Genomic DNA, 25538 nt, shown 5'->3' with positions numbered 1-25538 from the left:
ATATATATATATATATATATAAAGCTGGACCTTTAACTTGTCCTGAGCCAAAAAATCAAAAAGATTTGATATCAATTAAATACTCATAAAGATATTGAAATTAATAATATAATCAATGGCTTTCTTAATATATAATATAATATATATATATATATATATATATATATGTATAACCGGTCAACAAAAGCTTCTGTACGTTGAGAACAAAAAAAGAAATAATCATGATCTATGCATTTAATGTCTTATAAAGTGGCTGAAGACTAAAAGCCAAAATGTGTAATACAATTTCAAATATGCATAAATATTGTCATTTGTTTTTTACTTTCCTTAAACCAAATAGTAAACATTTGTGTATATATGGTAACATAAAATAATTCAGCAATAGCTGTATATTTAAGTGCTGAAATTCTTCCATATATGACGTTATTATGTCATATTCAAATAAGATAATAAAACCAAATATGCTGGCAATTATGGTATTAATATTACATTAATGTTCATAAATTTCCTAATTAAAACCATTGATAAAAGCTATTCAAATTTTGAATTAAATTTGAATTTCAAAATTTAGTGTTTAACGTATCTGACATTAAGGGATAATTGATACACATAAATGAGTATCAAAATAAATATAATATTTTTTTATAAAAATATCCAACAATCCCCCACTTATTTTTATAAAAAATAAATAGGTAAATATATATAAGAAATTTTCTGGGTTAAGTAGAACATTATGCATAATGGTAGTGCCAATGGCTTGAACCCTCATTTAGTGTTTCAGCAACATTGTTCCAAAGTTAATAGTGATCTAAGTCTTGAACTATAACTTTTTCTATGGATACAAAACATTACATCACACACATAATATTCCAGTACACTACTACGAGCTTTTAAGCCAGCACATTACGGCCTTGTGCTTTATCCCAGCATCCATGAGCTATTTAGAGAACTGGCCCCATTCTCAAAGGAAGCGGCCTCACTTCCATGCTCACTTAGGTGTGGCTATTAAGGATGTTCTTGTAACTCTAACATCCCACTCATAAGAGCTATAGTCCACATTAAGAGTTTTTTATAATAAATAAAAACTCATCCTATATAACGTTACAAGATACATGCACACACACCATAGGGAGGGACATGAGTATTATTACTCATACATATATTTAGTGCATGTTAATCAAACTACTCTATGATTAATTTTTCCCTTTGAACCTAGTTCTTGGGATCTCCAGTCCCTAGGTAGGGTATCCTCATAGGTAGTTTATTCTTCTTTGGGCTTAAGTCCCATCCCCCTCGATGCTATCCAGATCTTTTCTCTAGCTAGAGCTTTAGTTAATGGATCCGCAATATTATCATTTGTACTAATATAATCAACATTTATGGTACCATTGTTTATGTATGATCTCACAGTACTGTGTTTTCTTCTAATAGATCTAGATTTACCATTATAGTATTTATTGCGCACTCTACCAATGGTGGCAGTACTATCACAATGAATTAAGACGGGTGAAATAGGTTTCTCCCACATGGGAATTTCAGATAATAAATCTCGTAACCAACCCGCTTCTTCACTAGCTGAAGATAAGGCAATTAATTCTGCCTCCATGGTGGATTTAGCAATAATCTGTTGTTTTTTAGATTTCCAACTTATTGCTCCACCGCCTATTGTACATACATAGCCAGTGATAGACAAAGAATCACCTGATAAGGTGTTCCAACTAACATCACTATATCCTTCAAGAACAGCAGGATATCTTTGATATAGCAAACCATAGTGCGCAGTTCTTTTTAAATATCTCATTAATTGAGTCATGGCATTCCAATGCTCAAAATTAGGTTTGCTAGTAAATCTTGCTAAAACTCCTACGGCGTAAGCAATATCAGGTCTAGTACAATCAGTAGCATATCTAAGACTACCAATAATACTAGCATATTCCTTTTGATTGTAAATATCATTTTCATCTTTAGTAAGAAAAAGATGCACACTAGAGTCAAAAGGAATACTTGTAGGCTTACAATCAAAGTAATTATATTTTTTCAAAATTTTTTCTATATAATGAGATTGATCTACAAATATGCCATATGAAGTTCTAGAGATTTTCATGCCAAGAATCACATTAGCTTCTCCTAAATCTTTCATATCAAAGTTATTTTTAAGAAGCATTTTGGCAACATTTATAATATCCATATTAGGACCAAAAATTAGAAGATCATCAACATATAAACAAATTATAACATGAGCATCATCAAATGTTTTATAATATATACATTTGTCACTTTCATTTGTTTTAAAACCATTAGAAAGCAAACATTGATCAAATTTCTCATGCCACTGTCTAGGTGCTTGTTTTAAACCATATAAAGATTTTAATAATTTACATACCTTTTGGTCATTACCTGGCATTGTAAAACCTTCTGGTTGGTCCATGTAGATTTCTTCTTCTAAATCTCTATTTAGAAATGCCATCTTTACATCCATTTGATGTATCATCAAATTATGAATAGTTGCTATAGCAATCAATAATCTAATAGACGTAACTTTAGTAACAGGAGAAAAAGTATCAAAAAATCAATATCTTCTTTTTGTTTAAAACCTTTAGCTACAAGCCTTGCTTTGAATTTTTCAATAGATCCATCAGGTTTTAATTTCTTCTAAGTTCCCATTTACATCTAATTGTTTTACAACTTGGAGGTAAATCTACAAGTTTCCAAGTATTATTAGATATAATAGAATCCATCTCATCATTGATGGCTTCTTTCCAAAAACCTGAATCAGGAGAAGCTAAAGCTTCTTCTAAAGAAGTAGGGTCACCTTGTAAATTATACACATAATATTCAGGACCAAAATCCTTTTCAACTCTAGGTCTTTTACTCCTCCTAGGTTCAATCTCATATTCATTAATATCTCTTGACTTAGATGTTGAACATTCAAATTTCTCTTGTTGTTCAAAACCCCCACTATTTTTATATTTAAATGGAAATTTATTTTCATGAAAAATTGCATCTCTAGATTCAATTATTGTATTATTATTAGTATCATAAAATCTATAAGTTGTACTATATAAAGAATAACCCAAAAATACACATGTAGAAGACTTTACCCCAAGTTTAGGTCTTTTGGGATTAGGTAGCCTCACATATGCTAAGCAACCCCAAACTTTGAAAAAATTCAGATTTGGTTTATATTTTTTCCATAATTCAAAAGGAGTTAATTTTTTTTTTTATGAGGTACTCTATTCAAAACAAAATTTTCAGTTAAAACAGCTTCACCCAAAAATATTTAGGAGCCCAGAACTAACAAGCATAGCATTAGTTAAATTTATAAGAGTCCTATTTTTACATTTAGCTACTCCATTAGAAGATGGAGAATAAGGGGCAGTAGTCTCATGAACAACACCAAGAGATTGAATATAATTATTAAGACCAAGAGTATCATATTCTTTTTCTCTATCAGTTCTAAACCTTTTAACCTTTTTATCAAAAGTATTCTCAACTTCTTTTAAGAAAATTGATAATTTTTCAAAAGCATCACTTTTATTTTTCATAAGATAGACATATGAATGTTTTGAAAAATCATCTATAAAGGTTATAAAATACCGATTACCTCCACGTGTCAAATGTCCTTCAAATTCACAAATATCACTATGGATAAGTGTTATACATATATATATATATATATATATATATATTATATTATATATTAAGAAAGCCATTGATTATATTATTAATTTCAATATCTTTATGAGTATTTAATTGATATCAAATCTTTTTGATTTTTTGGCTCAGGACAAGTTAAAGGTCCAGCTTTATATATATATATATATATATATGGAAAGAAATAAAAGTATAGACACGGATTATTTTTGAATTACAAAGCTGAAAACTTTTTAAAAACAATTTTTATTGTCCTAAACACTTACCATCTATTGCCTTTTTCTACTCACAAAATATTCTATCTTAAAAAAAATTAAAAAAAATCTGGGAAAAGAATGTACTATAGAGAGCTTATATCCTACGAGCAGTGTAGGCTTGCAAGGATAATTAGCAAAAGGTGGCTAGGCTGTTGTATCATGGGGGCAACGTGCAGAAACTATTTGTCTAACTATATCGAATATACCGTAGACGGCACGATTTGTCTCAAGACAGTGACTTGGTCAACGCCTCATGTCTGCCACCTCTTTTGGTAAAATCAAATTGTGTAATTTCCAAGAAAAATTTAGGCATTATCTTTCCTTTATTTCCAACATTTTATCTCTAAAAGCATCCTTCAGCTTGTTAGCAAGTAAATATCTAAGTACAAGCACTATATGTGCACAAAATTGAATCATTTAAGAATCTCCATAAGGCCTTGATAGAAACCACAATATCAATCAACCAACTAAACTATTCTAAACAGGCAGATTGCTCTACTAATATTTTGAAGCACAATACCCATAACAAAATAGGACCCAGATTCAAACACCAAAATCACTACACCTACAAAGAAATAGACAGCAAGAGAATCCCAAAATTGAAACCCATTTCTAGTCCATGTACCCATTTTTCAAATCTTGCCCCAAAAAAAAAAAGAAACCATTTTGCAAATTGGTGGAGGTAGTAGAATTGTCCTCCAAGTAAAGGTCTTGGAGGACAATGAGGGTCCTAGTGCCAATGGAAAGGCAAATGAGGGTACTCAATCTCAACCTTCTCAGCCATCCACTGAGTTAATTCAAGTAAATCAATAGTTTCAAGTTTCCTTTGCATTTGAACTTCATTTTTGAACTCAATTGTGTTTATTTGAAAAAAATAAATAAATAAATTTTTTTGTGTGTTTCAGATTCCGTGAGACCGTAATGCTAATGACAAGGGGGTTGATGGGAGTTCTAGTGACAGAGATGTTAATGAGGATGTTCTTATGGACTAGTAGCCCAATAAGGCTAAGGGTAGAAAAAAAGAAAGGTATTTAGAGATGAAACTGTTAAAATCATGGGATACCACATTTACGGGAATGGAAACTAACATCTCTCAGCTCTCAACTAATTTGGAAAATTTGAAGGGCTCCCTGGATGTTGAAATTTCGAAAATCAGACAAATTTGAGAAGAATTGAAAAATTCTTTTCCTGGTCTCAACATTTGCTCAATTCATTCTACTCCAACTGTGTTAGATGATAAGAGTCTTGGGGACTCACTGAAAGACTTATCCAAATGCATGGAAACGCAAATGAATAAAGTTAAATGACAAGGAGTCTAACCAAAAGCTAGAGTTGTTTCAGCAACTACTAGTCTTGTTGCGCAAGGAGGAGGAGATCATTCAACATGTCAAGACTCAACTGGCTTTTTAAACTGTTGGAAATTTTTATTTTTAGGACACCTAATTAGACTTTAACTAGCTGAGTTTTGGCACGATGTGCGATGCAACTCATTATTAGTTTTCTCCAATATTTCAATAAGATTTAGTTTAATTGGTGTCATCTCCATTTCTAATAAACACATTCAGATTCATATCCCTCATTCTCAACTATCGATGTATAAAAAAAAAATTCAATAACTTTCCTTGTAAAAGAAATGTAATCTTTAGTTATTTTATAAACAAAATAGAAAGACACTGAGAACAGTGTAGTGATTTGATCATAGTATATATATATATATATATGTGTGTGTGTGTTTTTAAATTTAAAATTGCATGATATATTGGCTCATATAAATAGACATGTTTCATGCCTACAAAAAATGCAAATATCCTTCAATTATGTTTTTTTACATTATGGATTTTGTGTTAGTTTGTTAGACATTGTTTCAATAGTTGTAAAGATAACTAAAATTTTAGTAAGAATACCATATTTCAAATCAATTATCCCTCACATAAAAAATAAATAAATGTTATCTTTCTAATTACATAGAATAAATACTACAATGTCAGTTCCCCCCCCCATATCGTTGACCAAAATATATATATATATATATATATATCACATGTTACTAAAAGGAATCAAGAAATTTAAAGAGTTAAGATTAATTTTTAGAGAATTCACAAATTTTTTTAAAAAAAAATTTCGTGTCAATTTTTGTCAAAGCACTTTCTCAAAAAAAAAAATTGTCAAATCAACTAAATATGAGGAATAATGTCATATTGTAAATCTAATATCATTATTCCATCTAAAAATTATTTCTTAAATAAAGTTTATAAAAATAATCTTATAAATTCATTTAAAATAAATAATTAATGCACAACTATAGATAATTAGTATATACATTTACTCTATTAACTAATTCAATGAACTAATAATTTGATATAAATGCAATCTTTTTGAAGTAGAAGCCTAAATAAAAAGAATTTTAAGGAATGTGCCACTTGACAACCTCATGCTCTTCAACATAAAGTCTCTATTTATATATATATATATATATATTTTGATATTGATTGGTGACAAGTCACATCATGTGCTGAAACAGAAATACACAAGTCTCTAACATGATTGTAATAAATAAATAAATACATATATATATATATATATTATCTTTATATATGATTGGTGACATCTCACCCCATGTGTTGAAACAGAAATAGTCTCTCACATGAGAACATGACTGATTCGCAAAGAAAATTTTGAAAACTGCTCTATGGACACCTCACAAAGATAAGCAACGTTTGGCCCAATCAACTACAAACTATAAGCCAACTGAAACACGCAAGTCATCCCTTAATACAATTCCTCAACGTCATCAATTTGCATTTAAAAATTGACACTTGTTTGACTATATATGTCCCTTGAAATCCATACCAAGCAATTCAAAGAAGTTATCTAACCTATAATGAGTCTTACAATTAGACAAATTGATTCCGCGTTGTAATAAGAAACAAGCAAAGCAAGCCAAACTCATTTGAACTGTCTGGAAATTCAAATGATCAATGGAGAGCTTTTCATTCTATACTCTCTCAATAGTCCTGTTTCTATGTTTGTTTTGTGACACAGCATATTGCCAACAAGCTTACCTGAACAATTCACAGCTCAACTGCACCGGCAACCCTTCTATATCAAAAGGGTACCTATGCAATCGTCCTCTGCAGTCATGCAAATCCTATGTAACCTTCAGGTCCCAACCACCCTATGACACTGCCAAAAGCATCGCCGATTTGCTTGGATCCGAAGCTTCCCTCATTGCTTCAATAAACAATGTCTCAAATATTTTTGACAGCATTCCAGCTGATAAGTTGACTACAGTTCCAATTACATGCTCATGTTCTGGCTCTATCTACCAGTACTATACTCATTACACCGTCAAGAAATCAGATACATATTTTCGTATAGCGAATGATACTTACCAAGGCCTTACCACTTGCCAGGCACTGATTGGTCAAAACTACTATAATAGCGAAGATATTCCGGTGGGCATAGAGCTGACAATTCCAGTGAGATGTGCATGCCCAACTGAGAATCAGACGGTGAATGGAGTCATCTCCTTGCTCAATTATATGGTGACAATAAATGATACGGTTTCATCAATTGCAAAGGCTTTTGGGGTGAGCGTGCAGAGCATATTAGAGGCAAACATGTTGTCACAGGAAAGCATTATCTATCCATTTACACCTATTCTGGTTCCTCTACAAAGCAAAACTTGCACTACAAATCCAAGTAGTTTCTTTTGCGACTGTCCTAATGGCTATGCTGCAGATGGTGTCAGCTGCAAGACTGAACCTAGAAAGTTTCCTGTCAAATGGATTGCTCTATTAGGTATCTCTCTCTCTCTCTCTCTCTGTGTATGTATGTATGTATGTGTTTGTGTGTGTGAGCTAGCTGTTGTCTTGAAGAAACAAACTTTTGGATGGAATAATTAAGTAGTCACATCCCATATCGCCTAGCAGTAACCAATAATTAGTAATTAATATCCTTATGTCAAGGTTCAAAACCTCACAGAAAGAAAGGAAAATTGAGTTCTCTGTATGTCATCTGAGCATGCACACAGAATCTAGCAATTTTGCACTCATTGGAATCAAGACATACAATCCCAAAATTGTCTTGGAGATAAGTTTTAATCAAAATCAAATTAGGCTATCTGCAAATTCTCCCTGGACAACCAGAATCACACACACACACATTTACTTGTTAAATTTTCTAGATATGATCAATGAAGGTCTAATTTGGATTAGTCTGTCAACTAAAGTACTAATGAAAGAATTACACAGATTTCATATAGTTTGATCAATTTTTTATTCTTTACTTCAGGTATTGGCATTGGCATGGTATTCTTGTGTCCATTTCTTTTAGGCTACAAGTTATTTCAGTTCCTAAAGAAAAGAAAAGACAGAATTCATAAGGAAAAATTGTTCAAGCAAAACGGTGGCTTCTTGTTACAAGAAAAATTCTCAACTTATGGAAGTAGTGAGAAAGCAAAGATATTCACTGCAGAGGAACTGCAAAGGGCAACAGACAACTACAACAAAAGCAGATTTCTTGGTCAAGGAGGCTATGGAACAGTTTATAAAGGAATGTTACCTGATGGCAACATAGTTGCAGTTAAGAAGTCGAAAGGAATTGATAAAAGCCAAATTGAGCAATTCATTAATGAAGTTGTCATTCTTTCCCAAATCAATCATAGAAACATTGTGAAATTATTGGGTTGTTGTTTGGAGACTGACTATCCGTTACTTGTTTATGAATTTATTCCTAATGGAACCCTTTCCCAACATATCCATCGGCGAGACCTTGAATTATCACTTTCATGGGAGAACCGCATTAGAATTGCATGTGAAGTTGCTGGAGCAGTAGCATATATGCATTGTGCAGCTTCAATCCCCATCCTTCATCGAGACATCAAATCTTCCAACATTCTCTTGGATGAAAAGTTTGCTGCCAAAGTGTCTGACTTTGGTACATCAAGAGCAGTCCCGGATGATAAAACTCACTTCACCACAGAAGTGAAAGGAACTTTGGGATACTTGGACCCAGAGTACTTCCAATCAAGTCAGTTCACAGAAAAAAGTGATGTATATAGCTTTGGAGTTGTGCTTGTAGAGCTTCTAACCGGGGAAAAACCAATTTCTTTTGCGAGAGATGAAGAAGAGAGAAATCTTGTTTCACACTTCATTGCATTGACAAAGGAGGATAGCCTGCATCAGATTTTACAACCTCGAGTAGCTAGAGAAGCAAGTAGAGAGGATATTCATGCTATTGCAAACCTGGCAATGAGATGTTTGAGATTGAATGGAAAAAAGCGGCCTACAATGAAAGAGGTTTCAATGGAGCTGGAAGCTTTGAGAAAATCTCAAAAATGCTTAGAGAATTTCCAAGAGCCTCATTTATTGAGAGATGAAGTATCATTCATATCCATAGACGGCACAAGGGAAAGCCAAGAATCTACAGAGGAAACGATCATCTCCTCCCTGGAAATGGAATCTGCATCAACAATCTTGAAATCAGCTTGATAGAGGAACTTTTTCTTTCTTTTGTAGTCTTAACACACAGTTTGCATCAATCTTGTAATCAGCTTGAAAAAGGAAATTTTTTCTTTCTTCTGTAGTCGTTAACAGAGGTATTTACCCATCAAAGAACTGTGAAAGGTAATGGTTTTTTTAAGTAGATGACCTTATTATAAGTTCATTTCCTCCTAAGCATCAATTGTCATGCCCCAAACCAAAAAAGGTCCAAGGCATGAGAAAATGAACCATCGAAAGAAACTGAGTTTTTTTTTGTTTTTTTTTTTTTTTTTTTGAATAAGTAATATATCTATATGACAAAATATTCACAAGCCAAAATCTCCACAACACAAGTCAGAGCTCCATAACATATTTATGACGATACAACTACAAATCATATGCCTTATAAATACATGAATATAATCCAAACACCAAATGATTTAACATAAAATCACAATGTTCTCTAGAATATGCAACCCCAACAACAAATCTTGATCTAACAAACCCAAGGCTAACAAACCTCAAGAGCCCAATGACTCCAATCACAATCAGTAAAGGTTACTACTCACAAGCCCATAATCTTTAGGGGATTAGCATACTGTTTCCAAGAAAATGCCATCATGAGTAACATAACCAGGTTGGTCTCTATACATTTGCAATAGAGTAAATTTATCAAAATTTCAAGATCAATATTCCTAGGACACACACACACACAAAAAAAAAAAAAAAAAAAAAAAGGANGATTTCTATGCAAGAAGCAGCCTCTGCAATAGCAACAAAATGGTACCCAGGGCTGTCATCTGCTTGTTGCGATTGTTGTATTGCTTGATCTCAAGCATTAAATGGAACCTGAAATATAAGTTAATATATTCTTTCATATATCTTTAAAATATAATTCAAGTTCTATTATCATTCTTATTTTTAATATTTTTTAAGGGGTTTATTTCTGTCCATAAACAATTAAAATTAAAATGTTTAATCGTTCATTTTGAGCACATTCTTGCTTATGAAGCACAGGTACATTTCCAGATTCGGGTGTGGGTGCGGGACTCGGCAATTTTTGAAAAAGTAAGGTGCGTGTGCGGCGATTAAAAAATCATTAAAATTAAAATTATTTTCTATATATTTTTACTATTAAAATATTCTTAAAAAATACATTACTATGCCTTGATTCACAAAACAAAGAAAGAATAAGGCAAGAAACACAAAACAAAAAAGAAGTAACAAATATTCAAAATAAAATTGAGGAAGGACATATTTAGGATGTTTGGGCCTTATTAAAAGTCGATTTCGGCTATTCCGGCATGATTCAAGGCTGATTTTGGCTTGTTTCGGCTGCTTTGGTCGCCAGCAGATATGGCCCGATTTTGGCTGAATCAGCTCGATTCGGTGCACATCAAGCTGAGTCGGCGCGAATCCGTAAAAAAAAAAAAGGCTCAAACGCGGCATAGACGCGCGGGTAGCTGCGTCAGACTCCGGTGTGGCACTCTCCCAGTTGCGTCCATACTTCATAGATTCTTGCGTCAACAGTTGGGATGATCATAGACTGGTATATCTTCCTTTGTTTATTAGCTACATGCACAGTGAGATAGTGACAAACCTAGAAATAGAAGCCCAAAAGAATCTAAATAATAGAATGCTGGATATTCTAGGTGATGTTTACCTTCCAAATCTTGTGAACAAGATTATACCATTAAATCTTAGTGGAACTCATACCTTCATTTAAAAAATGGACCGAACTATCCGATTCAATTGAGAATCGAACCCAAAATTGGTTTGGTAACAACTAGAAACCAAATCCAGTTTTGATTCTTTGACCATTCTAGTTTTTAAAATTATGCTCATACCATTATTGTGCTAGAGAGAGAGAGAGAGAGAGAGAGAGAGAGAGCAAAGGCCTAAACATAGGTAGTCCTAGTCTTCCATGTATAACTACTTATATAAATAAATATGAGTGAATTTTGAACTTGGTTAGCTAAAATATGTTAATTTTTCTATATACAAGTACTGATAAGTGCTCTAAGTATCTATAAAAATGGTAGATTTTTAAGAGCTCTTAACCCCATTAAAAAAATTTCCGTCAAATATGCAATTAACTAATAAAAAAATATTTTTTGAAAAAAAAAATCTGTAAAATATTTTTATTAATTTTATAGATTTTTTTAATGGAAAATTTTCAACAAAATTAAACAGAAAGCTGAATTAAATAAATTTGAAACTTAAAGAATTCAATTGAAGAAAATAAAGTTAGAGATCTGAGTTGAAATGAAACTAAATTTAGAAGGGGTAATTTGCATTTTAGCCAAAAATATTCTACCACTTTTGCTCAATCTTAGTCCGGTCCGTTCCAGTCCAGGACCAAAAAATGAATCATATTAAAATTTAGGACCGGACTGGACCGGATGACAACTCGGCTCAAGTATCCAACAAAGCAATAGAAAGTAGAAACAAGCAAAAAAAAAAAAAAAAAAAAAAAAAAAATGTTGACAAAAATCCGAGGAGAAGCGTTTGTTATCGGTTACTCCTCGTCAGAGTCAAAAACCTTAAAAAAAAATCTTTCCAAAAATCCACAAAGAAAGTAGGGGCCGTGTCTCAGTTAGAGAGAGAGAGAGAGAGAGAGAGAGGGCATAGAGATGGAGGCGAAGATTGAAGGAGGGGAAGAAGATGAAGCAAACAAGAGAAAATGGAAAAGGAAAAAGAGCACAGAAGCTTCATTCTGTCCAATAAGTAATCTTGATGATGGCTGTCTTATGCACATCTTTAGCTTCCTCTCTCCAATTCCAGGTACCCCTTTTCATTCCTCTGTCTCAATTTCTCTCTTACTACTCATTTTAATTCAAAACCAATATGTTTCCTTTAATGGGTATCTACCAATTGATTTTGTTTGTTACTGTAAACAGTAAAAACCCCATCTTTAATTTCAATCAAGATCACTTTTTTTTTTTTTTGGGGATGATTCATTTGGGTGTGGCTTTTGCTGACTATGATGGTAAATGTAGTATTTTTTTTAATCAAATTATTACTGTTATTCTAGAATATGAATAAGGGTTTGTCTTGATTTTAACAATACTGATAAAATTAGAGAAGATATGGGGTTTAAAAGTATGTAAAACTATGGAAGTTACAAGCTTTAACAAGTCTGATTGGAGTTCGTATTGATATCTTAGGGTGCATTTGTATAAGCCGTGTACGGGGTTTTGAGTTAAAAAAATGAACGTTTGTAAAAAGCTATGATGAGTTGTGGTTGCAAAACAGAGTTTTGGGGTTTTAAAAATGGTCTTTAAGGCTCCCCAAACGCCTAACCAAATGGACTCTTAGTGTAAAATTTAGATGATCCTGAGTTCAAGTTTGTGCCCTACTGAAATTGGGTGATGGTTTTTTCTTCTTGAATTTTTTGGAGTTTGTAATGCAGATTATGAGAGATTTATAGTAGGCAATAAATGTGCTTAGAAGACTCAGAAGTTGATACAATTTGTTTAACCTATTATCTAATCTATAATAAAATTGGAATTAGCTTTTCTATTCGGTTATGTGTAGGACCGGCAGAAAGGCGCCCACATTGATATTAAACATAAAAAATACTGTGTGAATGTGAGCATAAATTTTCACTACTTAGTTTGGTGAAAGTTATTTAGTTCTATACCTGTGAGTGAGACAATCCAATATAATTCTAGAAAGAATATAAAAGAATGAGAGAGACAATCGCCTATTATATAAAATTGAAAAAAGAGAGTTAATCCACCATAATTGTCCACAGATTACAACAAAAGGAGTCGAGGGGATATGCAACCTCATATAGATCAGCCAAACCTGATATTTACCTAAAAATTGCAAAATATCTGCATCCACTTAAGTATCCATATGTCAAAGGGGGCAAAAAAAAAAAAAAGAAGAAGAAGAAGAAGAAGAAGAAGAAGAGAAGAAAATAAAACAATATAGCATGCTGTACTTCGTAGATCCAATTGCTGCATATATTGTATAATATCCTAGATGTTAATAACCTTTTATTTATTTCTTATATAAGTAGTAACTTATAGAAAAAATGAAGAAACTTTACGTATATAGGGTGCATACACAAAGCTCTCCTATAGAATTACAATATACATGGATTACATTTGACAGAGAATTTATGAACTTTGAACAAGTGAATTCATGTTACTACATCCAAGAGTGCAAGACCAGTCCAATAAGGTTCTTAAAACAAATATTTCCACCCAATAACAGAGTCCTCCGTGCTATTGAATATGTGACCACATCAAACATAGAGGAACCATATTCCATTCAACAGAACTGCCATACTTACCAAATCATCTAAGCTATCATTTTTATTTTCTTAATGTATCAAAGTCATAAAAGATTCAGAAAATCATCAAGGAAGATGATTTTTCTTGTATAGGAGGAACCTGGTTGGATTTGTGGTTCTTGTCATGGAAGAGGAATCAAGTTTAGTAAGGTCTGGGAGTAAGAAACAAGATCAATCATTTGAATGTAGAACTTTTTGTTAATGTACTTCTTTTCTTTTTTGATGGTTAACAGTCTTGAACTACATTATGTAGCTTTTCTAAATGTGGCAATTTATGACAAATAAGGTGGGAGTTTGAATCTTTAAGATAGCTATAACACAGTTGAGTTACATTGGCCTAGTAGACAATACCACTATGCATGTATAACACAATTATGAACTTATTAAAAAAATGGTATAACACAATTATGTACAATTTCTGTCACAAATTGCTATTGAGTTTGCAGATCGGTATAACACCGCCCTCGTTTGCAACAGATGGTGTTACCTGGCATGTCACCCTCGTTTGTGGCTGCGAGTGGACCGATCTGTCAAAGATTTATCTGAGCCTGGGGTTTTCCCCAACATTGAGACTGCTGTTGCTGCCGCAAGGTTTGTAAGATACGTCTGCATATATGTCATTCTTGGTCTAGGTGGCACCTGACACTAACTTTTTCCATTACAGGCCTGGCGATACCATTTTAATTGCACCAGGAGGCAGTCATCGTGCCTCTAATATTCAAATAAAAAAACCACTTTGCCTGGTATTTCCAAAGTTTCTTTCAAACTAGAAATTGCTTAAGTATCACACATGGTTCCATTTGTATTTATACCTTCAGATTTGAATGTAGGTGTTTGGTCTTGCTCTTAACTGGTTAATGGGTACACTATTTACATTGTTGGATTTGAATGCGTCTACATTTTGATTGACATTTGGAGAGAAGAAGCTTTTATACTAATTGTTTTGCTTGATAATATTGTGGTTACTACCTTGAAAAGCATGAAATTTGCAAGAATAATTTCCTTAGTCTTACCTGATATTATTACTTGCAAAGAGGGAAAACAAGTTCTTTGGGGATTAAAAGTATTGTACCTCTAAATGAAGCAATTTGATCTTTATGAGTATCTTGTGATAGCAGAAATTGTGTTGAGTAACCCTAATGTGAGGTAGTGTTGTCTTGGATTACAGGAAATTCGTTCCACTTTTAGGTTTTGGTGAGGGGCAGCCTTTGACCTAACCTACTGCATCATTTGCAGCCCTATGTTGGTTATATTTTACTCTCTTTCACCTGATGAGTTAAAACGTCCTAACCACCATAGCAATCCCCAATCATTGCTTAATTATTTTCCTGTAAGTATTGTGATGTTGCTGATTCTAAGGCTGGTTCTGCTGCATCAATATTCAGGCTGCATTTAATCTCATCTTCGAATTCTAATTGACATCATCCTAGAGAATTTTATGTTTTGATTTCTTTTTTTTTTTTTGATAGGTAAAAGATATTTTCATTAAAAAAAGTACAACATGTTCACGATGATGAACAGAGTACTAGGAACAAATACAAACAAATCAAACAGAAACAAAAACAGATTGCACGAAATCAGAAATGGAAATACATTGTGTGAAACCCCAAATACAAGACTACCCAAACAAAGTCCCAACTAACAAAGACTTCAAATTAATTGTGCTTTAACAACATGTCAAATCCATTCAATCCACTTTGAAGTCATTAGATTTTTGTAATTAGATGATGACAAAACTAGAAATTTAGTAACAATTTCTACCTGCATCCAACTCACCCAACATTACTCTTCCTCAGAGCCTCTCTGTCACTCACTCTAATTTGTATCTAACAAAAATTTACAGAGTTAAGAGAGCACATCCAAAGGCATTAACAAAAACTAAACAAAAAGCAAAGACTGAACTTGAAGTCCTAAATAAAAAAAAAAAAAAAAAAAAAAAAAACCCACTTCACCTTTGTGTTATTTAGTATTCCCTACTCCTCCTGGTTTCTTGTTGCTCAAGCTTCTGAAAATACTCCAAAAGATCCAAAACTTTCCTCTTAGATTTTCCGATTCTCACAACCCAGTACTTGAATTTCCTCAAATAAAAGAACTTGGTAACCGAACTCCTCATACAAATGTCCTTTGTAGTGTTGAGTTTGAGTAAAGCTTGCTGGATTTCATCAATAGTTTCCAAACACTGCCTTATAGCGTCCCACAAGGAGGAATGTGGTGCAAGGAGTCCCTGTAGAGTATCTCTATCAATGGCAAAATGCAGCTCTCGGCTGTAAACACAAATCTGGGTCTTCAAAAAGTTCCAAGCTTGTTCATCGCGTTCGCATTTGAGTTCAATGAGGTGGCTAAAGACTTTAAAGTTGAGCTTGAGGTTATAGTCATAGGAATTGGGTTGTTGGGGTTTGTTGTGTTTGGGGAAAGAGTTTAGATGATGTGTTGCATTCTAGTCATTTTGTGGCAACGAATTCATTTCCATGAATACCATGCTTTGTGACAAACAGGTTTGCATTGAACTATCACTGCAGATGCAACAAAATTGCTTTCAGCTTTCTCATGAGAATGGACAAATTTACTTGTTGCTTTTCTGTTTTCTGGTCACCTTTACAGTACCATACATTACTATAATAAAATGCCTATTTTAAACAAGGGGTGCGTGATTTCCTCGTACTGATCTTATTCTAGTAGAAAGAAAAACAAACTTTTACTGAAATTGTCCTCTTCCATTTTTGCTACTTTCAATTTAAACTTACTTTGTTCAGATTGGTGGAGGTGAGCTTCCCGATGAGACAACACTCATTTGTTCTCGAGGTTCAGACAGGTTTGCAAAGTTTACATTTATGTTTCACCTTATTTTGTTATGTGGTGGTTTTATGGGAGTTTTCTTTCTACAACTATATATTTGAGGTTCCACCTCCATGCTGTTGGATTTAGTGGCAGAGATCTAGAAATAAAAAGAAATGTGTTTGAGCCATATGCCATAAGCATGGATTCAAAATTGTGTCTGTCACAATAGATATTCTTCGATATTATATACGTTAGTGTCTATAGCTACCCTTTAAATTTATCTAGCAGTTTGAAAAGTACTCCTGGTGAAAACCACCTCTTTTCTGTACATGTTCATCATAAGCAACAAATTTTGGTATGTTCTGTTCATTTTTTTTGGGGCAGTGCATTGGAGTTCATGTCCACCTGCAAACTGGCAAACCTGACAGTGAAGGCAGAGCTTGGTTGCTGCTTGCTTCATAGAAAGGGAAGGCTAACTATAGATGGATGTGTTCTTCAATGCGAGTCGAACCCCTTGGACTATCTGTCATGCCCGATTGTGAGTACAGCCAGTGCTACTCAGCAGCTCTCTTCCTCATTGAATAGCCATACTGATGGTGTTTTTGTCTCTCAAACTCGCATTGAAGGAGGTGCAAAGGCCGTTTTAACAAGTGGGGACCTGGAATTGCAGCGAGTACGAGTCATTTATGCTCGAACATCTCTCTTATTCTGGTTTGACGTAGAGCATCAGTGATGATCATTATCATCCTGTATTGTCTGTAACATTATTCAACTGTTTAAACATGTATGCTATTTATTTTAGCATTCAATCAATTATCAATTTGTGATTTTTTAGATTTCTGTCTGAAATTTACTTAGACTTGACCAATTCACATTTTACCTGGTACTTGGGTTTGAGATCGTTTTACATTACCTAGAGGCCCTGGAAACTGAAATCAATCACTACCCTGGCGTGGGGACACCTGAATCTGTTATGTGCAGTAAATTAATTGGCATGTTAAACATGATCCATTCTTTTTTCAATACTAGAATGTTGAATTTGGCAGAATTTGGTGGCCTTGAATACCTGGAAAATGTATTCCTTCACCTAGTTCATGAGAATATATATAATTTTGAATTTTGTTTGAGTTTTTGTATTTTGTATTTTTTATTTTTTTGTGGTGATTTGTGCGTGTTTGTGAGTTGGACCTAAAATAAGATAAGAGAAAAAAAAGAGTAAAAATAAACTATATAGCAGTAAACATCAAATTATCCAAGTTATTCTATGTAATATAATAACATTATATTATTATATAGTACTATATGTATAATGCAGTACGATAATATTTAATCAAATAGAATATAAAAGATAACATCTTAAAATACAAAACTAAATTGCATGAACCCAAAATAGAATTCTAATTAACACAAAAATTCACCAACCTAAAGGATTGATGCAATGAAAATAAAATATATAAAAAATCAAACAAAAAATGAAAAACAAATTGAGAGAGAGAGAGAGAGAGAGAGAGAGAGAGAGAGGTAACCTTTTTTGTGTAGAAAACTATGCATAGAATGAAAAGAGAAATGTCCAATTTATAGTAAGATGTTGAGAATAAGAATAGTCAAAATAAAGGAAAACAAAAAGGTAGAGAAAGGATGATATTAAGGAAGAAAGTAGTGGAGAGATGAAGAGGTAAAAGGGAGGGAGAGTTTTAGAAAATTAATAATAAAAATAATGGTTAAAAGATATTTAAATTTTTCAATAATGGAGTTTTTAAGTCATCTTAAATGAGAAAATGTTTAAGAAATATATATAACAAAAATTGGAAATAAAAAATGATGACGTGGCTGATGATGTGGCTCAATGTGAGCGTAGCAACATTAAACACTACGCTTCAGCTTTTAGTAATATATAGATTGATTGATGCATTGCCCATCTCTTTAGCTTGCCATATTAAGAATATTGTTGGTTACATAGCTTGGATAGAGGAAATTCCTATTATGATTGAGTGGACTATGATTCAAAATGTAATGTATTTATTCTCTTCTTGAAGTTACCATCCCCCCTTTCTGCTTCCATTTCTCAATGTCCTAAACACCCTCTCCCCCCAAAACACACAGAAACACACACACACACACATACACAGGGTGCCAAAACTGAAAAATGCAGAGAGCCCTGACTCTCAAACGCTTCCACCACCACCACCACCACTTCAAACCCCTTACCTCCACCACCACCACCACCATTATCCCTAAACCCCCTCTTAACCCCACCACCACTTCCACACAACACCCTTTCTGCACCACCTCTTCCTCCTCCTCCTCCTCTCAGCTCCCCAAAATCAAATACCTCGCCTGCACAGCTGGTCTCCTCTTCAGCGGCGCCGTCATTTACGACTCCTTCTCTTTCCCCAAACACAACAAACCCCAACAACCCAATTCCTATGACTATAACCTCAAGCTCAACTTTAAAGTCTTTAGCCACCTCATTGAACTCAAACGCGAACGCGATGAACAAGCTTGGAACTTTTTGAAGACCCAGATTCGTGTTTACAGCCGAGAGATGTATTTTGCCAAATTTGAGTTGATAGAGATACTCTACAGGGACTCCTTGCACCACATTCCTGCTTGTGGGGACGCTATAAGGGAGTGTTTGGAAGCTATTGATATAATGCAGCAAGCTTTACTCAAACTCGACACTACAATGGACGTGTGTATGAGGAGTTCGGTTACAAAGTTCTTTTATTTGAGGGAATTCAAGTACTGGGTTGCGAGAATCGGAAAATCTAAGAGGGAAGTTTTGGATCGTTTGGAGTATCTTCAGAAACTTGAGCAACAAAAAACCAGGAGGAGTAGGGAATACTAAATCACACAAAGGTGAAGTGGGTTTTTTTTTTTTTAGGACTTCAAGTTCAGTCTATTTTTTTTTTTTTTTTTTTTTTTTTATTTAGGACTTCAAGTTCAGTCTTTGCTTTTTGTTTAGTTTTTGTTAATGCCTTTGGATGTGCTCTCTTAACTCTGTAAATTTTTGTTAGATACAAATTAGAGTGAGTGACAGAGAGGCTCTGAGGAAGAGTAATGTTGGGTGAGTTGGATGCAGGTAGAAATTGTTACTAAATTTCTAGTTTTGTCATCATCTAATTACAAAAATCTAATGACTTCAAAGTGGATTGAATGGATTTGACATGTTGTTAAAGCACAATTAATTTGAAGTCTTTGTTAGTTGGGACTTTGTTTGGGTAGTCTTGTATTTGGGGTTTCACACAATGTATTTCCATTTCTGATTTCGTGCAATCTGTTTTTGTTTCTGTTTGATTTGTTTGTATTTGTTCCTAGTACTCTGTTCATCATCGTGAACATGTTGTACTTTTTTTAATGAAAATATCTTTTACCTATCAAAAAAAAAAAAAGAAATCAAAACATAAAATTCTCTAGGATGATGTCAATTAGAATTCGAAGATGAGATTAAATGCAGCCTGAATATTGATGCAGCAGAACCAGCCTTAGAATCAGCAACATCACAATACTTACAGGAAAATAATTAAGCAATGATTGGGGATTGCTATGGTGGTTAGGACGTTTTAACTCATCAGGTGAAAGAGAGTAAAATATAACCAACATAGGGCTGCAAATGATGCAGTAGGTTAGGTCAAAGGCTGCCCCTCACCAAAACCTAAAAGTGGAACGAATTTCCTGTAATCCAAGACAACACTACCTCACATTAGGGTTACTCAACACAATTTCTGCTATCACAAGATACTCATAAAGATCAAATTGCTTCATTTAGAGGTACAATACTTTTAATCCCCAAAGAACTTGTTTTCCCTCTTTGCAAGTAATAATATCAGGTAAGACTAAGGAAATTATTCTTGCAAATTTCATGCTTTTCAAGGTAGTAACCACAATATTATCAAGCAAAACAATTAGTATAAAAGCTTCTTCTCTCCAAATGTCAATCAAAATGTAGACGCATTCAAATCCAACAATGTAAATAGTGTACCCATTAACCAGTTAAGAGCAAGACCAAACACCTACATTCAAATCTGAAGGTATAAATACAAATGGAACCATGTGTGATACTTAAGCAATTTCTAGTTTGAAAGAAACTTTGGAAATACCAGGCAAAGTGGTTTTTTTATTTGAATATTAGAGGCACGATGACTGCCTCCTGGTGCAATTAAAATGGTATCGCCAGGCCTGTAATGGAAAAAGTTAGTGTCAGGTGCCACCTAGACCAAGAATGACATATATGCAGACGTATCTTACAAACCTTGCGGCAGCAACAGCAGTCTCAATGTTGGGGAAAACCCCAGGCTCAGATAAATCTTTGACAGATCGGTCCACTCGCAGCCACAAACGAGGGTGACATGCCAGGTAACACCATCTGTTGCAAACGAGGGCGGTGTTATACCGATCTGCAAACTCAATAGCAATTTGTGACAGAAATTGTACATAATTGTGTTATACCATTTTTTTAATAAGTTCATAATTGTGTTATACATGCATAGTGGTATTGTCTACTAGGCCAATGTAACTCAACTGTGTTATAGCTATCTTAAAGATTCAAACTCCCACCTTATTTGTCATAAATTGCCACATTTAGAAAAGCTACATAATGTAGTTCAAGACTGTTAACCATCAAAAAAGAAAAGAAGTACATTAACAAAAAGTTCTACATTCAAATGATTGATCTTGTTTCTTACTCCCAGACCTTACTAAACTTGATTCCTCTTCCATGACAAGAACCACAAATCCAACCAGGTTCCTCCTATACAAGAAAAATCATCTTCCTTGATGATTTTCTGAATCTTTTATGACTTTGATACATTAAGAAAATAAAAATGATAGCTTAGATGATTTGGTAAGTATGGCAGTTCTGTTGAATGGAATATGGTTCCTCTATGTTTGATGTGGTCACATATTCAATAGCACGGAGGACTCTGTTATTGGGTGGAAATATTTGTTTTAAGAACCTTATTGGACTGGTCTTGCACTCTTGGATGTAGTAACATGAATTCACTTGTTCAAAGTTCATAAATTCTCTGTCAAATGTAATCCATGTATATTGTAATTCTATAGGAGAGCTTTGTGTATGCACCCTATATACGTAAAGTTTCTTCATTTTTTCTATAAGTTACTACTTATATAAGAAATAAATAAAAGGTTATTAACATCTAGGATATTATACAATATATGCAGCAATTGGATCTACGAAGTACAGCATGCTATATTGTTTTATTTTCTTCTCTTCTTCTTCTTCTTCTTCTTCTTCTTCTTTTTTTTTTTTTTTGCCCCCTTTGACATATGGATACTTAAGTGGATGCAGATATTTTGCAATTTTTAGGTAAATATCAGGTTTGGCTGATCTATATGAGGTTGCATATCCCCTCGACTCCTTTTGTTGTAATCTGTGGACAATTATGGTGGATTAACTCTCTTTTTTCAATTTTATATAATAGGCGATTGTCTCTCTCATTCTTTTATATTCTTTCTAGAATTATATTGGATTGTCTCACTCACAGGTATAGAACTAAATAACTTTCACCAAACTAAGTAGTGAAAATTTATGCTCACATTCACACAGTATTTTTTATGTTTAATATCAATGTGGGCGCCTTTCTGCCGGTCCTACACATAACCGAATAGAAAAGCTAATTCCAATTTTATTATAGATTAGATAATAGGTTAAACAAATTGTATCAACTTCTGAGTCTTCTAAGCACATTTATTGCCTACTATAAATCTCTCATAATCTGCATTACAAACTCCAAAAAATTCAAGAAGAAAAAACCATCACCCAATTTCAGTAGGGCACAAACTTGAACTCAGGATCATCTAAATTTTACACTAAGAGTCCATTTGGTTAGGCGTTTGGGGAGCCTTAAAGACCATTTTTAAAACCCCAAAACTCTGTTTTGCAACCACAACTCATCATAGCTTTTTTACAAACGTTCATTTTTTTAACTCAAAACCCCGTACACGGCTTATACAAATGCACCCTAAGATATCAATACGAACTCCAATCAGACTTGTTAAAGCTTGTAACTTCCATAGTTTTACATACTTTTAAACCCCATATCTTCTCTAATTTTATCAGTATTGTTAAAATCAAGACAAACCCTTATTCATATTCTAGAATAACAGTAATAATTTGATTAAAAAAAATACTACATTTACCATCATAGTCAGCAAAAGCCACACCCAAATGAATCATCCCCAAAAAAAAAAAAAAAGTGATCTTGATTGAAATTAAAGATGGGGTTTTTACTGTTTACAGTAACAAACAAAATCAATTGGTAGATACCCATTAAAGGAAACATATTGGTTTTGAATTAAAATGAGTAGTAAGAGAGAAATTGAGACAGAGGAATGAAAAGGGGTACCTGGAATTGGAGAGAGGAAGCTAAAGATGTGCATAAGACAGCCATCATCAAGATTACTTATTGGACAGAATGAAGCTTCTGTGCTCTTTTTCCTTTTCCATTTTCTCTTGTTTGCTTCATCTTCTTCCCCTCCTTCAATCTTCGCCTCCATCTCTATGCCTCTCTCTCTCTCTCTCTCTCTCTCTATTTTTTTTTTTTTTTTTTTTTTTTTTTTTTTTTGCTTGTTTCTACTTTCTATTGCTTTGTTGGATACTTGAGCCGAGTTGTCATCCGGTCCAGTCCGGTCCTAAATTTTAATAAGATTCATTTTTTGGTCCTGGACTGGAACGGACCGGACTAAGATTGAGCAAAAGTGGTAGAATATTTTTGGCTAAAATGCAAATTACCCCTTCTAAATTTAGTTTCATTTCAACTCAGATCTCTAACTTTATTTTCTTCAATTGAATTCTTTAAGTTTCAAATTTATTTAATTCAGCTTTCTGTTTAATTTTGTTGAAAATTTTCCATTAAAAAAATCTATAAAATTAATAAAAATATTTTACAGATTTTTTTTTTCAAAAAATATTTTTTTATTAGTTAATTGCATATTTGACGGAAATTTTTTTAATGGGGTTAAGAGCTCTTAAAAATCTACCATTTTTATAGATACTTAGAGCACTTATCAGTACTTGTATATAGAAAAATTAACATATTTTAGCTAACCAAGTTCAAAATTCACTCATATTTATTTATATAAGTAGTTATACATGGAAGACTAGGACTACCTATGTTTAGGCCTTTGCTCTCTCTCTCTCTCTCTCTCTCTCTCTCTCTAGCACAATAATGGTATGAGCATAATTTTAAAAACTAGAATGGTCAAAGAATCAAAACTGGATTTGGTTTCTAGTTGTTACCAAACCAATTTTGGGTTCGATTCTCAATTGAATCGGATAGTTCGGTCCATTTTTTAAATGAAGGTATGAGTTCCACTAAGATTTAATGGTATAATCTTGTTCACAAGATTTGGAAGGTAAACATCACCTAGAATATCCAGCATTCTATTATTTAGATTCTTTTGGGCTTCTATTTCTAGGTTTGTCACTATCTCACTGTGCATGTAGCTAATAAACAAAGGAAGATATACCAGTCTATGATCATCCCAACTGTTGACGCAAGAATCTATGAAGTATGGACGCAACTGGGAGAGTGCCACACCGGAGTCTGACGCAGCTACCCGCGCGTCTATGCCGCGTTTGAGCCTTTTTTTTTTTTACGGATTCGCGCCGACTCAGCTTGATGTGCACCGAATCGAGCTGATTCAGCCAAAATCGGGCCATATCTGCTGGCGACCAAAGCAGCCGAAACAAGCCAAAATCAGCCTTGAATCATGCCGGAATAGCCGAAATCGACTTTTAATAAGGCCCAAACATCCTAAATATGTCCTTCCTCAATTTTATTTTGAATATTTGTTACTTCTTTTTTGTTTTGTGTTTCTTGCCTTATTCTTTCTTTGTTTTGTGAATCAAGGCATAGTAATGTATTTTTTTAAGAATATTTTAATAGTAAAAATATATAGAAAATAATTTTAATTTTAATGATTTTTTAATCGCCGCACACGCACCTTACTTTTTCAAAAATTGCCGAGTCCCGCACCCACACCCGAATCTGGAAATGTACCTGTGCTTCATAAGCAAGAATGTGCTCAAAATGAACGATTAAACATTTTAATTTTAATTGTTTATGGACAGAAATAAACCCCCTTAAAAAAAATATTAAAAATAAGAATGATAATAGAACTTGAATTATATTTTAAAGATATATGAAAAGAATATATTAACTTATATTTCAGGTTCCATTTAATGCTTGAGATCAAGCAATACAACAATCGCAACAAGCAGATGACAGCCCTGGGTACCATTTTGTTGCTATTGCAGAGGCTGCTTCTTGCATAGAAATCTTGAGCTGACAAAATCTGAGAAGGTGATAATTGCACAGGCAATACTGGCTATAAGTCTTGAATCAATTTGCAGTTTCATAATTTGCTCTTATTAGGCAATCTTTTAAACAGAAACAACTTTACTTGAAGGCCAAATTGTATTGTTACCAAGTTTAGTTGCAATTTATCTAATCTAAGAGCTATCCCCAATAAGGTTGCTAAATTGACAAAAAAGTCAATTTAGCAACAAATGCTCTCAAAATGCCTTGTACAGCAAAGAAGCTAAACTCAAAATAATTTAGTGCCAGCTATAGTGAGCTGCTATAGATAGCTTAAAACTTAAAACAAAAAAAACAAAAAAAAAAAAAATTTAATGTTTGATGTTAAAAAATTAGTATTTTAATGTGTTGATAATTGTGATTGTTATTTTTTGTGTTGGATATATTATTTTATTATTTTATTTTAATGTGTTGAATGTTAAAATAAAACTTTTAATGTTGGGTATATTATAAAGTATGGTGTTAAAATAAATAAAATAGTATTTTATATTGCTAAAAACTATATTTTTTAGCTTTCTGTAAATTATGGTCAATAGATTAATCATGAAACTGTAGTCAGATGAGATATGATGCATTAATTCTTAATAATTTGGACAGGATCCGGATGAGCCCAATACAGCCCAAATAAGGGCAGCCCAATCTTAGCTTACCAAAGCAGCATGTTTTATAACTTTGAGCCCAATCATAAATAGATTTAAGACTCATAAGGCATTTATCCATTACT

At 33.3% G+C, this 25538-nt stretch overlaps 3 protein-coding genes across 3 annotated transcripts; 2 read left to right on the top strand and 1 right to left on the bottom strand.

Annotated features, from left to right (window-relative positions):
• Positions 1 to 6750: 6750 nt before the first annotated feature.
• Positions 6751 to 9554, top strand: LOC111991773 (wall-associated receptor kinase-like 1). Its single transcript, XM_024023578.2, has 2 exons — positions 6751 to 7712; positions 8205 to 9554. The coding sequence occupies exons 1-2, from the start codon at positions 6890 to 6892 to the stop codon at positions 9401 to 9403; spliced, it is 2022 nt and encodes a 673-aa protein (XP_023879346.1). The 5' UTR covers positions 6751 to 6889; the 3' UTR covers positions 9404 to 9554.
• Positions 9555 to 11876: 2322 nt separating this feature from the next.
• On the top strand, positions 11877 to 17309 carry LOC111991762 (F-box protein SKIP5). Its single transcript, XM_024023564.2, has 5 exons — positions 11877 to 12178; positions 14144 to 14288; positions 14362 to 14440; positions 16451 to 16509; positions 16860 to 17309. The coding sequence occupies exons 1-5, from the start codon at positions 12028 to 12030 to the stop codon at positions 17206 to 17208; spliced, it is 783 nt and encodes a 260-aa protein (XP_023879332.2). The 5' UTR covers positions 11877 to 12027; the 3' UTR covers positions 17209 to 17309.
• A 3100-nt stretch (positions 17310 to 20409) lies between these two features.
• On the bottom strand, positions 20410 to 23027 carry LOC136071204 (F-box protein SKIP5-like). The gene is made up of 3 exons (XM_065782224.1): positions 22841 to 23027; positions 20728 to 20872; positions 20410 to 20654 (listed from the first exon to the last, which is right to left on the bottom strand). Exons 1-3 carry the CDS (start codon positions 22989 to 22991, stop codon positions 20549 to 20551), a joined length of 402 nt encoding a protein of 133 aa, XP_065638296.1. The 5' UTR covers positions 22992 to 23027; the 3' UTR covers positions 20410 to 20548.
• Positions 23028 to 25538: the final 2511 nt, after the last annotated feature.

Source organism: Quercus suber, unplaced genomic scaffold (genome assembly GCF_002906115.3).
Source record: "Quercus suber isolate HL8 unplaced genomic scaffold, Cork oak 2.0 scaffold_294, whole genome shotgun sequence".
Classification (NCBI taxonomy): Eukaryota; Viridiplantae; Streptophyta; class Magnoliopsida; order Fagales; family Fagaceae; genus Quercus; species Quercus suber.
The sequence above is the reverse complement of the archived record's forward strand: the minus strand, read 5'-3'. Positions and strand labels throughout refer to the sequence as shown.